The sequence below is a fragment of the Molossus molossus genome, unplaced genomic scaffold (assembly GCF_014108415.1).
Source record: "Molossus molossus isolate mMolMol1 unplaced genomic scaffold, mMolMol1.p scaffold_m16_p_14, whole genome shotgun sequence".
NCBI lineage: Eukaryota > Metazoa > Chordata > Mammalia > Chiroptera > Molossidae > Molossus > Molossus molossus.
In genome coordinates, this window is record NW_023425349.1 from 58,480,032 (window position 1) to 58,494,502 (window position 14,471).

The 14,471-nt window shown below is 42.5% G+C and overlaps 1 protein-coding gene across 18 annotated transcripts in view; it reads left to right on the plus strand.

The window, feature by feature from the left end:
* Positions 1 to 14,471, plus strand: part of KDM4C (lysine demethylase 4C) — a 444,842-nt gene that overhangs the window by 163,011 nt on the left and 267,360 nt on the right. The window contains exon 9 of one of the 18 annotated variants that reach the window (XM_036261633.1): positions 10,925 to 11,078. The exons of the other annotated variants lie outside the window; for them this stretch is intronic. Coding sequence (XP_036117526.1) covers positions 10,925 to 11,011 — 87 coding nt within the window. The 3' untranslated portion in view covers positions 11,012 to 11,078. Of the gene's footprint in view, positions 1 to 10,924; positions 11,079 to 14,471 lie in introns of those variants that run through there. 18 annotated transcript variants of the gene reach the window in all.

Consider the following 14,471-nt stretch of genomic DNA (forward strand, 5'->3'; position numbering starts at 1 on the left):
TTTTGATTAGTATGTGTGTTGGTTATTCTTCATTTCTTTTTGGTGGTTTTTAATTTCCAACTGTTTGATTTTGAACATTTCTGTGTCTTTACTCATGGTGCTCATGTTTTTTTGTTGGTGTTTTTTTTTTTTTTATCCTCACCCGAGGACATTTTTCCATTTTTTTGTACAGATAGAGTGGGAGGGAGGGAGAGGAAGAGAGAGAGAGAGAGAAACATCGATGTGAAAGGGACACATTGAGTGGCTGCCACCCACACGACCAACCAGGGCTGGGGACAAACTGCAACCGAGGTACATGCCCTTAGCGGGAACCGAATCCGGGTCTCTCTGGACCGAAGGCCGACGCTCTAACCGCTGAGCCAAACCGGCCAGGGTGGTGCTCATGTTTTTACACATGCTGTTGTGCTTCGTTAAGATCATGGCCCTGAATTCTAGTTTTGTTGACTTGCTTAACTGAACATCATTTATCTCATCTTCAGTAGATGTCTTTTGTTCTTTCATTTGGGTTTTGTTTCTGTGTTTCACCATTTGGCTATCAAGTGGGCTTTGGAGCCTGCCAAATTTTTCTTGTGTGTGTTGGTGTTCTGTTGTTTGTGGCTATTTCTCCTGGGTTTGGATGAGCCAGTGAGGACCCACGTTAAACACCACTGTCTAGTCTTACTTTTCAGGTTAGAGTTGCTTGCCCAGGAATGGTACAGTTTTCCTCTAGCTTTTTGCCTGGAGGCTATCAGTAGGGGTTACTTGAAGAGCCTTGGCTTTTCAGTTGAATGAGAAACTCCCTCAGGTGTTCAGCATAAGGGGATTTCCTGAGGGTGGGGCAGATGCTGGTTGTTAATGGGCCTCAATTTGCATTTCAATGGCCACCAGGTGGGGTTGGATCTCCGCAGGAGGGGCTGCTGCCTCTCCCCTGATCCCTGGGAAGGAGTAAGATGACCACTGTCATGGGTGGCTGTAACTCAGCAAAAGCTCTGAGCGCCCTCCAAAACCCAAGTGTCCCCACCCAGTTCCAGTCCAGTCCGCCCTCCCTCTGCCGGAGCCCAAGGTGAGTGGCTGTGGCTATTTTAGGCTCTGTCCTGGCTCTGAGCTGTGGTGCTTGGGAGTTTAACCCGAGGACGCTGTTCACAGGTGACGGTGCTGCTCACAGCTAAGGCTTCTGCTCATAGCTAAGGCCGCTGCTGTCTGTGGGCTGCCAGCCCCCCTCTCGTGCCTCTGGAAGCCTACCAGGGTGGAGTTATATGGTCTCTGGTTATATGGTCCTCCAAGCTGCTTTTCTGTTGCTTATTCCTGATGATTTGTCTTTATTTTTGTTGTAATTCCAGTTTGGTCCTGGGAAATGGTCTGTGTAGCTTCCATTCACTCCGCTGCCATTTTGGAATCTTTCAATGTTTCTAAATCTTTACTCATGGTGCTGATGTTCTTACTCATGCTGTTGACCTTCCTCAAAATCTTGGGTCTGAACTCTACCTCTGATCATTTGCTTAGCTGCATTTCATTGATCTGATCTTCAATAGAGTTCTCTTGTTCTTTCATTTGGGATTTTTTTCTTTGTTTCACCATTTTGGCTATCTCAGTGGGTTTTGGAGTCTGCCAAATTTTGCCTGTGTGTGTTGGTGTTCTGCTGTTTGTGGCTCCCTCTACTGGGTTTGGATGAGCCTGGGTGGGCCCACGTTAAACACCACTGTCAAGTGTTACTTTCCTGGGTAGATTTGCAAGCCCAGGAAAGGTGCAGTTATCCTGTAGCTTTTTCCTGGTGGCTAATAGTCTCAGTTCCTCAGTGCCTTGGAATGTAGCCCTGGTGTTTTGCATAAGAGGATTTCCAGAGGGTGGGATAGATGCTGGTTGTTAATAAGCCTCAGTTTGCATTTCCTTGTCTTACTTGGGAAAGGCTGAGTCTCTGAGGGGGTCAGGGGTTGCTGCTGCTTTTCCCCATAGCTCTGGGAAGGAGCACACTTGCCACAGTCCTTTGTGGCTGCAACTCAGCAAAAACTCTGAGTGCCCTCCAAATCCCGGGTGTCCCCACAGTGTTCCAGCCCAGTCTGCCCTCCCTCTGCCATAGTCCCCAGATGAGTGGCTGTGGCTATTTTAGCGCTCTGTCTTGGCTCTCTGCGCTTTGGAGTGTGCTTGGTCTTTATTCCCCAAGGGCGCTGCTCACAGCTAAGACTGCTGCTGTCCGTGGGCTCCCAGCCTGCCACCCTCTTGTGCCTCCGCAGATCCTAGCGGTGTCCCTGGTTATATGGTCCTGTCCTGCTGCTTTTCTGTTGCATTTTTCTGAGGATTTGTCTTTATTTTAGTTGTAATTCCCATTTGCTCCTGGGAGATCATCTGAGTAGCTTCTATTCACTCCACCTCCATTTTCACATCCTCTATGCCTACCTTGTGTGCAGCTGGGTTGCACAGGCCCTTCTGGTGCCCCCACACCCTGCAAGTCCCGCGGGTTACTGGATAGCACAGTCCCTTTGGGGACCTGGCTCTATACCTATGTTATGGGCTGCTGGGTCGTGCAGGCCTCTCTGATGCTTCAGCACCCTACAGGCCCCATGGGTAATTAGATCGCACAGTCCCTGCTGTGTGGCACAGGCTCTCTGGTGCCCCTGCACCCTGCAATTCCTGTGGGCGGGCAGCTGGATCGCACCAGTCTCTCTTGGCCTCCTGCTTCCCACTGCTCTTATGGGCTACTGGACAGCACAGGCCTCTGTGGTGCCCCCGATCCCACCGCTGGTGGCTGGGAAGTGCTGCTGCCACGGGTGGGGCTCAGCTCCTGCTCGGCTTTTGCTGTAGTTTTTGAGGATGGGTCTCAGCTGCTGGTCTGTGCTTCTGTTGCCTGGGGATGGATGTCTGCTCCCCAGCCTCTGTTGCTGAGGGTATATCTCTCCTCTGATAGGGCTGCTACTATGGGGATGGTACTGGGCTTTGGGCTGTCTACGACTTCTGCGACCAGCACTTGGGAGCTCCACAACTGTGCACTGGTCTGTGTTGACACAGTGTCCACTGGTCCCAGGGTGCCAGTTGTGTTGGTGGGCTCCGGTTGCTGGGCCCTAACCACTCCCACTGCCTCCTCCCAGGGAAGATCCAGGATCTTCCACAATGGTGGGACCTCCCCATAGCACAGGGAAAAGCACCCTGAAGGGACCCTTACTGTGGTAGCCAACTGCTCCTGTCCACAGCACAGGAACCTCCTGCTCCGTGGCTCTGCACTGCTTGGGTTTGGTCGTCTACCTTCAAGTCCACTCACACTCTCTCACATACTCAGTCACTTGCTCACACACTCACCCTTCCTCCGGTCCTGCCCACCGTCATCTTTTTTTTTCCTTTCTTTTTAAAAATAAAGCAAAAACATGAAACATTTTGAAAATGCAAAATCTTACTTGAGAGTATTTGTAAGTAAAAAATGTAATTCTTTAATTTGTTGAATATGTACACACAAAGGAGAAGGGTTTGATCTTAGCTCTACAGTTGTGGAAGGATGTCCTTGATTTTGTGGCTATGGTTGAGAGAACTATGCATATGGATACATTTGCAGGTGGAATTGGAGATTGAGAGTTACAAAAGTCAGCATTTGCCCTCTCTAACATGGGCCAAAAGTCTCAAGAATGCAACAAGTTTCTTTACCCCTACAGAGCATGAATCTGGATATGTTAGGACTTTCGATCTAGCATATCAGTGGCATTAATGTGTATTGGGGATTGAGATTTAATTTTAGAAATTCAATTGATTTAGCAGTGCCTGTGAAAAATCACCAGATCTTTGATTTTGTCAGATGTTTCAAAGATTTCTTCTATTTTTAAAGAATTTTACATTTATTTTTTTATTTATTGATTTTTGAGTGAGAGGAAGGGAGAAAGAGTAAAAGAGACATTAATTTGTTGTTTCACTTATTTATGAATTTATTGGTTGATTCTTGTGTGTGCCCTGAGGAGGGATCAAACCCGAAACCTTGGAGTATTGGGACGATCCTCTAACCAACTGAGCTACCCAGCCATGGCAAAGATTTCTTCTGTTAAGCTGCTTCTAAAGTGATAGAATGTTCTTTGATTTTTTAAAATAAAAAATTAAATACTACCCTGGCTGGCTAGTTCAGTTGGTTAGAAAATTATTCTGATAAGCCAATGTTGCAGGTTTGATCTCTGGTCAGGGCACTTACAAGAATCAACCAATGGAAGCATAAATAAGTGGAACAACAAATCAATGTTTCTCTCTCTCAAATCAATAGATAAAAATGTAAAAATACCTTATATGTCAATTTTTATTAAAAATAATAAAATATAAATAAAAATGAGGTAAAAGACCTTGGGAAAATTGAACAAGATGTAAAATAGCAACATAAAATCAGAATAGAAAAATAAGAACTAATTAGAAATAAAACTTCATAAGAAGCCTGAAAACACCAATCAGAAAGAATATATGTACCCCTATGTTCAGAGCAGCACTATTTACAATTGCTAAGATCTGGAAACAGCCCAAGTGTCCATCAATAGATGAGTGGATAAAAAAAGCCGTGGTACATATATACAATGAAATACTATACATCTGTAAGAAAGAAAGATCTCTTATCTTTTGAGACAACATGGAGAGACCTTGAGAATATTATGCTAAGCAAAATAAGCCAATCAGAGAAAGACAAATACCACATGATCTCACTTATTTGTAGAATATAATGAACAAGGTGGGCCGATGAATAAAATAGACACAGAGACACAGAAAGGAGTATGGTTCAGACTGACAAACCTCAGAGTAGGGGGGTGGGGAGGGGATGGATGAGATGAACCAAAGAATTTATATGCATGTATGCGTAACCAATGGACATAGACAACAATGCTGGGGGGGTTTGGGGAGGCTGGGGAGGAGGAGGTGTGGGGGGAGGAAAGGAGAAACATCTGTAACAAAAATAAATTAATAAAAATTGGAAGAAAATAGAAATAAAACCTAGTAGGAGACTTTTTGTCTGATCCTCAGGTTGAGGAGGACTTCCCACGTGGGGCACCATTGGTGGATACCATGAAGAAAAAGATTGAGATTTTTTTTTAATCCTCACCCGAGGACATTCTTCCATTTTATGTTTAGATAGAGTGGGAGGGAGAGAGAGGAAGAAAGAGAGAGAGAGAAACATCAACGTGAAAGGGACACATCAAGTGGCTGCCACCCACACGATCAACCAGGGCCGGGGACACACTGCAACCGAGGTACGTGCCCTTCGTGGGAACTGAACCCAGGTCTCTCTGGACTGTAGGCCGACTCTCTAACTGCTGAGCCAAACTGGCTAGGGCAAAAATGATTGAGATTTGAACTACATTACAAAAAACAACAAATTAAATGAACAAATATACTACTTGTATTACATGAGAGATAGTGGATGGTGCTTAATAAAGTATACCTCCAACAAATCCCTAAATGTTACTTTTAATAGCTAATGAGTTAAAAAAGAAAACATTTAGTCAAATAAAGGTATAATTTGGTGCACAATGTAAAACTTACAGGAATGTTTGAAAGCCCTGGCCAGTTCGGCTCAATGGTTGGAGCATCGGCCCATGGACCAAGGAGTCCTGGGTTCGATTCTAGTCAAGGGCACGTACCTCAGTTGCAGTTCGGTCTCTGGCCCTGGTCAGTGTATCTCTCTCACATAGACATTTCTCTCTCTGTCTCTGTCTCCCCTGCAACCCCCCCGCTCTGTCTGAAGATGAATGGAAAAATGTCATCAGGTGAGGGTTTTTTTAAAAAAGAATGTTTAAAATAAAACTGGATATTTTAAGAAAATTGGGCACATCCTCGATGCTCCTTGGTGCTCACCTTCAGATGCTGAGAGGCTGTGGTTCATCTCCCTCCTTTGCCTTAGGTGCGCGTCACTGGGCATGTCTCAGAGGCAGCAGCACTGTAAAATATAAAGAGCCTCTCATTCTTAAGTTACTGATAATTATCATGGGTGAGATTCATTGAGTCTTTATGTCTTACAGGAACTCACCTGAGTTTTACAACTGTTCTATAAATTGGGCTAGTATTGCTCCCCTGTATTATACAGAGGAATTAAAGCACACAGAGGCACAACCAAAGGAAGGCAGTTCGTCAAAGAAGAAATATAGTAAGTTAGTAAATATATAACCCGTATTTAGTCTCCTTGGTAGTCACAGAAATGCAAACAGCTGATGATGTCTCATCTCTTAGACTGGCAAAGAGGACAAAGGAGAACACTCAGTGTTGTTGATGCCCATGCAAATTAGGACAATGGAAAGAATGCCCAGGCCACCAGCCTTCGAAATAAGTGTGTCCTGTCACCCTGCATCTGCAACTGGGAATTTGTTTTGTAGGAAAAAATGAGAAAGTTGCACCAGATGTGTTTAATTGGATAATCTTTGCAGTGTTGATTATGAAACTGAAAACTTGATACCAAGTAAATGTCCAACACCAAGGGTTGGTTGAGTAAATTATGGTACACCCATCCACACTATGCTGATCAGCATGAGAAATGATGGGGATGTGTGTTTACTGATATAGACAGACATTTATAATATAATATCAAGGATTAAAAGCAGATTACAAAAGTAGAATATTTTTCTTTTTATGTTTGAAAGTACATGTGTATTATAATTTATAGAAAGGTATTCATTAAATTGTAACATCAGCCTGTAACATCTTTATTATATTTCTACAGCAACCAATTATTACAATTGCAATTAAAAAGATTAAGTGTTTGTTTTTATAAAGAATGGTCTAGTATTTTGCAGGTAAATATACATTTCAAAGTATTGAATTTACTTAACATTAAGTGTATGTGTATTGGTGAATGCTTTTTAAATGGAGATAAAAAGACAAGAACAGTAGCTTAGGAAAATATTTAAGATGAAGAATCTGATAGATCAGCGTTTATATAATTTTCTAGATTTGAGGCTTTGAGTAAGGTACATGTTTTTGGCTTCAAACAGGAGTGTAAATATCAGTAATCCCTGAGTGAGTATAACTGTATCTAATATTTATGGCGGTGACTGTGAGCTGTTAAGCTAGTTAATGATTTTGATGTATTGCATACCATAATTAAGATAGTAAGCAAGTATATTAGGGAATGCTAGAATTAATAGGATCAAATAGTTAAAATTCATGCTCACTCTTCTCATGATACATTTCACTTCCTGCGTTAGATAAATCAGGCCTGTTTAATAATGTTAGAAATTGTATACAAATGTTCTTACTTCAAATGTTCTTACTTCAAACAAAAGGGGGCATTTGACTAATCTCCTGGATATCTAAAATAATTTATTATATCTGGAATCTTAATTAAAAATTTTTTGGTTGTGGAGATTTTTGTGAGATATTTAAAAGGTATATTTATGAATTTGTGTGACATAGTTGGCTGCTTCAGGTCCTGTGTAGGATCATAGGGGCTGAGGGAGGGAGGTGGCAGGGGCTGGACACTGTCCTCTGAGAGGGGGACTCCTCTGTGAAATGATTAAGGTAAGAAACTGGTCCTGAAATTCCTTGCCAACCAATTCATCTCTCAATGTTTCTCCCAGGAGGTTCGGCAGAATGGGCAGGTGGAAAGTGACTTCTGGCAACAGGTTTTCCCAAGGTGCAGGAAGAGCCAGGGAGGGTCCTGTACAGTGCTCTCCTGTGACCTATCAGCCTTATTCCTTCTCCATCCCACTCTACCCCAACTCTTCCCATCCTGCTATCCTGCATTTCTTACAGCCCTCTTTTGGAAATTGTGTGGCTCCCTCCCAGTCTATTGAACCCTGTGTGCTGCAGGTTTCACCTGTGCCATTACTTCTTGCAGGTAACATTCCTGACCCCTCATGTGCTGGTTAACAGGACCATATCTGTCCTCCAGGGTTATTCTGCAGATTCCATGAGAAAATGTACAGGAAGTGTTTGCATTCCACTGCCCTTGTGAGCTACTGTTCTCTGAGGCAGAGTTGTGGCACCCCAACAGTCTTGGAATTCACTGTAGAAGGAACACAAGTTCTTTGGCCAAACACAGTGGCTCAAACAGAAATATACTTTATTTATTTATTTATTTATTTTCAAACTTATCTTTGTTGTTGAATGTATTACAGATGTCCCCCCCCTTTTCCTCCTTCACCCCCTCCTTCCCACTCCTACCCACCTTCTGTCTTCCCAACACTATTGTCTGTATCCTTAGGTTATGCATATATACATTTCAGTTCTTAGGTTTATCTCTTCCCACCTCCCCTCTCCCCTTCCCTTTGAGGTTCTTAAGTCTAACAAGGAATTTGTACTTCTTAATCCCTTCACCTTTTTTGCCCATCCCTTCCAAACCCCCCTCTCATCTCGCAACCAACAACACGTTCTCTGTATCTATGAGTCTGTTTCTGTTAGGCTTGCTCATTTTATTTGTAGATTCAATTGTTGATAGATATGTATTTATTGCCATTTTATTGTTCATATTTTTTATCTTCTTCTTCAAGAAGACCTGTCACCATTTCATATAATACCAGTTTGGTGGTGATGAACTCCTTTAGCTTTTTCTTGTCTGGGAAACTCTTTGTATGGTTATCGATTCTAAATGATAGCTTTGCAGGATAGAGTAATTTGGTTGTAGGTCCTTGCTTTTCATCACTTTGCATACCTCTTGCCACTGCCTCTGGCCTGCAAAGTTTCTTTTGAGAAATCAACTGACAGTTTTGTGGGAGCTCCTTTGTAGGTAACAAACTGCTTTTCTCTTGCTGCTTTTAAGATTCTCTCTTTGTCTTTAATCTCTTGCATTTTGATTATGATGTGTCTTGGTGTGGGCCTCTTTGGTTTCATCTTGTTTGGGACTCTCTGTGCTTCATGGACTTGTATGTCTGTTTCCTTCACCAAGTTAGGGATGTTTTCTGTCATTATTTTTTCAAATGGGGTTTCAATTTTTTGCTCTGTCTTCTTCTGGCACCCCCATGATGTGAATGTTGGGAGGCTTGAAGTTGTCCCAGAGGTTCCTTACACTATCCTCGTTTTTTTTATTCTTTTTTCTTTTTGCTGTTCTGATTGGGTGTTTTTTGCTTCCTTGTATTCCAAATCAATGGTTTGCTTTTTGGCTTTACCTACTGTACTATTGATTCCTTGTAAATTATTCTTTATTTTAGTTAGTGCATCCTTCATTTCTGACTGGTCCTTTCTTATGCTCTTGAGGTCATCACTAAGTTCCTTGAAGTTCTCACGCAGTTCCTTGAAATTCTCACGCAGTTCCTTGAAATTCTCACGAAGTTCCTTGAGCATCCTTATGACTGGTGTTTTGAACTCTGCATTTGTTAGATTGCTTATCTCTGTTTTGTTTAGCTGTTTTCCTGGAGTTTTTTTCTGTTCTTTCATTTGGGACCTGTTTTTTGTCTCCTCATTTTGGCTACCTTCCTGTGTTTGTATCTATGTATTAGGTAGATTTGCTATGTCTCCTAGGCTTTGTAGGGTGGCTATTGTAGTAGGTGTCCTGCAGGGTCCAGTGGTACAGCCTCCTTGGTCATCCCAGCTGGGCCCTCAAGGTGCACCCCTAGTATGGACTGTACACCCTTCTCTTGTAATTGAGTCTTGATTGTTGTTGGCACATCTTTGGGAGGGATTTACTCAGGTTGATCAGCTGCAAGGACTGGCTGGACCCACTGACTACTGACCTCTGACTACATTGGGGGATCAGCTGTGCAGAGGCCCACCACACAGAGCAATACTTACTTTAGCAGGACTCTGGTACCCATTGAGTCCCCTGCTTGAGTGTGTCACTTGTGGAGGAGGTTGGGTGGTGGTGCTTCGATGTGGTCTGAAGCTGTTCACTGGGTGTGCTAGCTCTGGGGCAAGGTCAGCCCCTGCCTGTGTTCTACTTGGGGCCACCAACCATAGGTTACAAGGCTATCTGCCAATGGCTGCTTCTTGTGCTGGGCTTGGAAGTGCCCAGGCAGAGCCAAGCTGTAAACCAAGGCTGGCTGCTTCTAGTGCCAGGCCTAGGGCCACTTAATGAGAGATATGGGGCTCGCTGAGGCTAGATGTTGCTTGTTTGAAAGAATTTAGGAAAATCTGAAGCAGATCCAAGACAGGCCAATCCTATGGTAAATCCACTGGAAAAAGCTTGTGTGGGCCTGAAAGTTGGGTGGGGCAGGGCCTCAGGGAATCACCAGGGTGGGGCAAACAGTGTGAGCCAGGTTGCTGGAGTCCCAGATATGGCTCCTGTCTGCCTGCCTTTTGGGGGAAGGGCTCACCAAAGGAACAACAGCCACCACCAGCATATCTGTCCAGGAGAAAACTGCCTCTCTACCTCCTGCCCTGATGCCAAACAACTCAGTTCTTCACTGTTCGTCTACGATGCCTTTCAAGCTGCCTTCCCCATGCTGGATCCCAGAGGAAGCTAGTCTGAGTGAGTCTGTGTGCAGGCCCTTTGAGAGGAACTTTCTGGGATGCCAGCAGCCTCAGCCTCCCTCAGCCTCAGTTCCTGCTGATTTTTACAGCCAGAAGTTATAGAGACTTCTCTTCCTGGCACTGGAACCTGAGCTGGGGGTCCTGGTGTGGGATGGGGACCCCTCACTCCTTGGGGAGGACCTTCAGAGCCGAGATGCCCCTCCTCATTTTTATCCTTCACAATGGGTGTGGGATCCACCTGTCTGCTCCTCTGCCTCTCCTACTGGTCTCGTAGTTGTAGGACTTCCATTCAGCTCGATTTCAGGCGATTCTGAATGATTGTTGTTCTGTAGTTTAGTTGTAATTTTGATATGGTTGTGGCAGGAGGTGAGACCGTGTTTACCTACACCGCCATCTTGACCGGAAGTCCAACAAGAAATATGCTTTAATGTATATGAATGGAGTAGGTTGAAGGTACAGAAAATCCATATACAGAGTTAGTTACTTTTCTGTCTGAACGGTAATATGCTTGGGCATAACCTTTTCCTTGGTGTGTGATGAGAGATAGAATGTGTATATTTACAGCTTTGTGTGTTAACTAATTTTTGTTTTGCTGTAGTCCATAGGAATTGCTGCTAGACAAAGAGGTGTGTTTTTCCCCAGTCACTGGATTCTAAGCAGGATGGCATGTGTCAGCATCTTCTGAACCACTGGTTGCTCTGAGAGATATGTGTGTGCATTCACTGTGAGTTATGATGGGATCGTCCCCCTTTCTTTTTGTACTAACTACGATATAGAAATAAGAAGGAAAGAATACATTTTTTTCATTATCATTTCTACTATTGATATTTCAAGAATTGTGATATTCTAATCTTGGAGTTTTTTTATATGGTAGCTTTTCTATATTGTTGCAAATCAGTGGATATTTTCAGCATGTTGAGAAATTTAACAAAACAAAAATAGAAAGTGAACAAAATACTGGCTATTTCAGTCTTTCTGAAAAGAAATGGAACATGAAGATTAAAATGCTTGAGGTATAACCTTATTTTAGAAATGACAGCTTACTCCTATGTTTTCAAATAAATAAATAAGCAAAATACCAACACTTATACTAGGAAAGGCAAATGATCAGATTTCGTTCTGGGTAATATAACTCTTTGAAAATTAGCAGCCCAGGGATATGAATTGAAAAATAAAAATTCTTGCACAAAAATGTTTCCCCAGTATTAAAATTTAAATTGGTTTAAAACAAACAAAAAAAATTTAGGTATTCTGAAGCATGTGGTGAAACAAACATATTTCTTGTAATGTAATCCAACAACTATGCATCTTAGGCTTAAAGTTTGCAAAATGGATTTTTATGAAGTATATCCTTTTTTAGTCCATGGCTGTGCCAGCTGGGGCAGAATACATGTCACATTCACAGTGCTTCTTCAGCAGGATTGGTGATAGGCAGGTAAAGGGATGTTATCTGGCACCTCTTGGAGGTGTGGATTGGTGGACATAACTTTCCCTGCATGCCCTGTGGTGGGTTTGGCAGAGGCCCCTTATTAGGGTGGGTAAGTCAGTTTTGCAGGAAGTCAACAGCCTGCCTGCTTGCCTGTCTTCCTTCTTTCCTTCTTTTAGTTTAGTCTCTTCCTTTTTTATCAGTGAAATTAGCACTTGGGAAAAATTGAGCAGCTTTAACTTAATTATGATAATATATTTAAGCAGAATTAAAAATTCCCAGATGAAAATTCATGTTGTTACTATTAAAACCAAACAGCTGTATTTGACATCCCCTGAGGCCACCTGATGTCAGAGTTTCTGATATTTTGTGCAATTTTAATGGAAACATATTACTGTCAATGTTGAAGAAAAAGATAGCAAGATAGATAGTACAGGTAATAAATTAAGGGTCAGGACGCTAAGAATTCTCTTAGGAGCAGCCACACTTTCTGCATTTTCATTTGAATTTTGTTTTATTGCCCTTGTTTGCAGTTCAGAGCCCAGTTTGATCTTTTTTTTACAACATTTCATATTTTTTCATTCTAAATGAGATTGTCTAAGACAGTGACAAAAGACCATGTTATTCCCTAGCCAGTTGTAATAATACCTTAATGGTGTGCCATGTAATTTTGGTAAAATTGTTATCGGTCAGGAGAAGTCTTTGTCCCTACCTGTTGCTCGTGGGAGTGGGCTTCTTGTGATATCCTGAGAAAAGGAATTTTCTGAGACTTGCACAGGAGGGTGAGGTGTTTTAGAAAGCTTTATTTCTGTGGAATTAAACCCCTGAATTTCCAAGGTTCCGTTTCCCTCAGTCCCACCATAGAAGAAGTATAGCTGTGGCTTCAGCAGAGCTAGAATCAAAGCCAGTGCCCAGAATATTTTGCTTCATATTGGAGCAGTCCAATACAGCATCAGGCTAGCTTATTTTGTGTTTCCAGTTGCAGTACATCAGTCCATTGTGTGTGGGGTGCACATGGCCACATGTCCATGGAGGGAAAATAGGCGAATGCAAAGAAGCAGGAGCAAAACCAAAGGAACCAGAGCATCAAGGGAACAAACTCCTTTGTTTGGGATATTATGTACCCTCAGATTTTCATTGGCTTATAGTGGCTCTGCCCATTCTGGTTAGTGATCTCCGTTCCCAGGTTTGACTGATAGGCATCTTCCCTAGTCACCTCTAGTTCACTGTGCATGCTTTGTTACACCCTTTGTTACACCCCTGCCCCCAGTGATCTGTGGGGAATGGCTGATGGTTCTCTGGGGAGTGCAAGTTACAGCTTACTGGTGAAGCTTCCCAGATGACATGCCTATAATATCTGGCCTTCCCTTTGCTCCTTTTCTATTGTTAATAACTAGATAATAACAAAGTATCAAAATCAGTGTTTATAATGAGGAGTGTGGAGGCACTGGGCCAAGTTATGAGTGTTCTTTGACATTAAAGATCATTAGAATTATCCACATTTTGCTCTTTGTCTTTCAATTTTGCTACTTATCTGTTTTTCTTTGTTTTAAGGATTGTATTAGGTTACTTATTGGAATGGGCCAGAAATATGAAATTCTGGAATTAATGTAACTTTGTTTTCAAAATTAACATTCTGAAAGCACCTAGAATGATAGATTTTTTTTTTATGAGGTGCTTTTTATGTTACTGCCTCTAAGTACATCATCATAATTTGCTAGAATGCATCATACCTTATTTATTTATTTTTTTAATTTATTTTTATCCTCACCTGAGGACATTTTTCTATTTTTTGTTCAGGTAGAGTGGGAGGGGGAGAGAGGAAGAGAGAGAGAAACATCGATGTGAAAGGGACACATCGAGTGGCTGCCACCCGCACGACCAACCAGGGCCGGGGACAAACTGCAACCGAGGTACATGCCCTTAGCGGGAACCGAACCTGGGTCTCTCAGGACCGCAGGCCGACGCTCTAACCGCTGAGCCAAACCGGCCAGGGCCCTTATTTTTTTATTATAGTAGAAACATGCAAGAAGCACACGATCTGTTCCTGCTGTTTAGATTATGGGTGTTCTCTTATCTGCCTAGGAGCTTTTGTCTTAGGGTCTTCACAAAAGGGGGTTAAGGGGGTTGCATGGTAAAAGGGATAGGAAACAAAGAAATTGACCTCCCCCTGAAGCAATCATGTTCAGTGTAGAGTCTTCTAAGTACCACTTTGACGAAGAATTGGAGATGCCACTTTGAGGTTGAGGGTTAAATTCCCTTTCAATTTCAGAAGACAGAAAATAATTGTCACATTTAGTCATTAAGAAGACATTGTCCTCATTGTACTTGACACTTTTTGTGTTATTCTGTTGTCAAGATTTGATTGTTTTTAACCCTTTAGAAAGAGAACAACATTATGAGAAAAAAATTTCCTTTGTCTCAGGAATAAGGAGACTGGTGGTTTTATTGTTCTCTTTGGGGCCTTACTTGTAGTTTATATCTTAGTAGGTATACATTGTGTCCAAGGTATAGCTCTTGAAGAACAAGGAAAGAGCCAGTTATAGGTGTTCAGTTTCCATTATAGGTTGTCAACAGAGTTAACGTTAACAGCTTGTGGTTGAGGAAGGACACATTTTGGGTGTGAGAAACTCAAAAAGAGTTTTTTAGCACTTGAATATACAGCAGCCTGGACTTTTATCACTGATTAATGCTGGGATTAAGGTACAAGGTAATACGG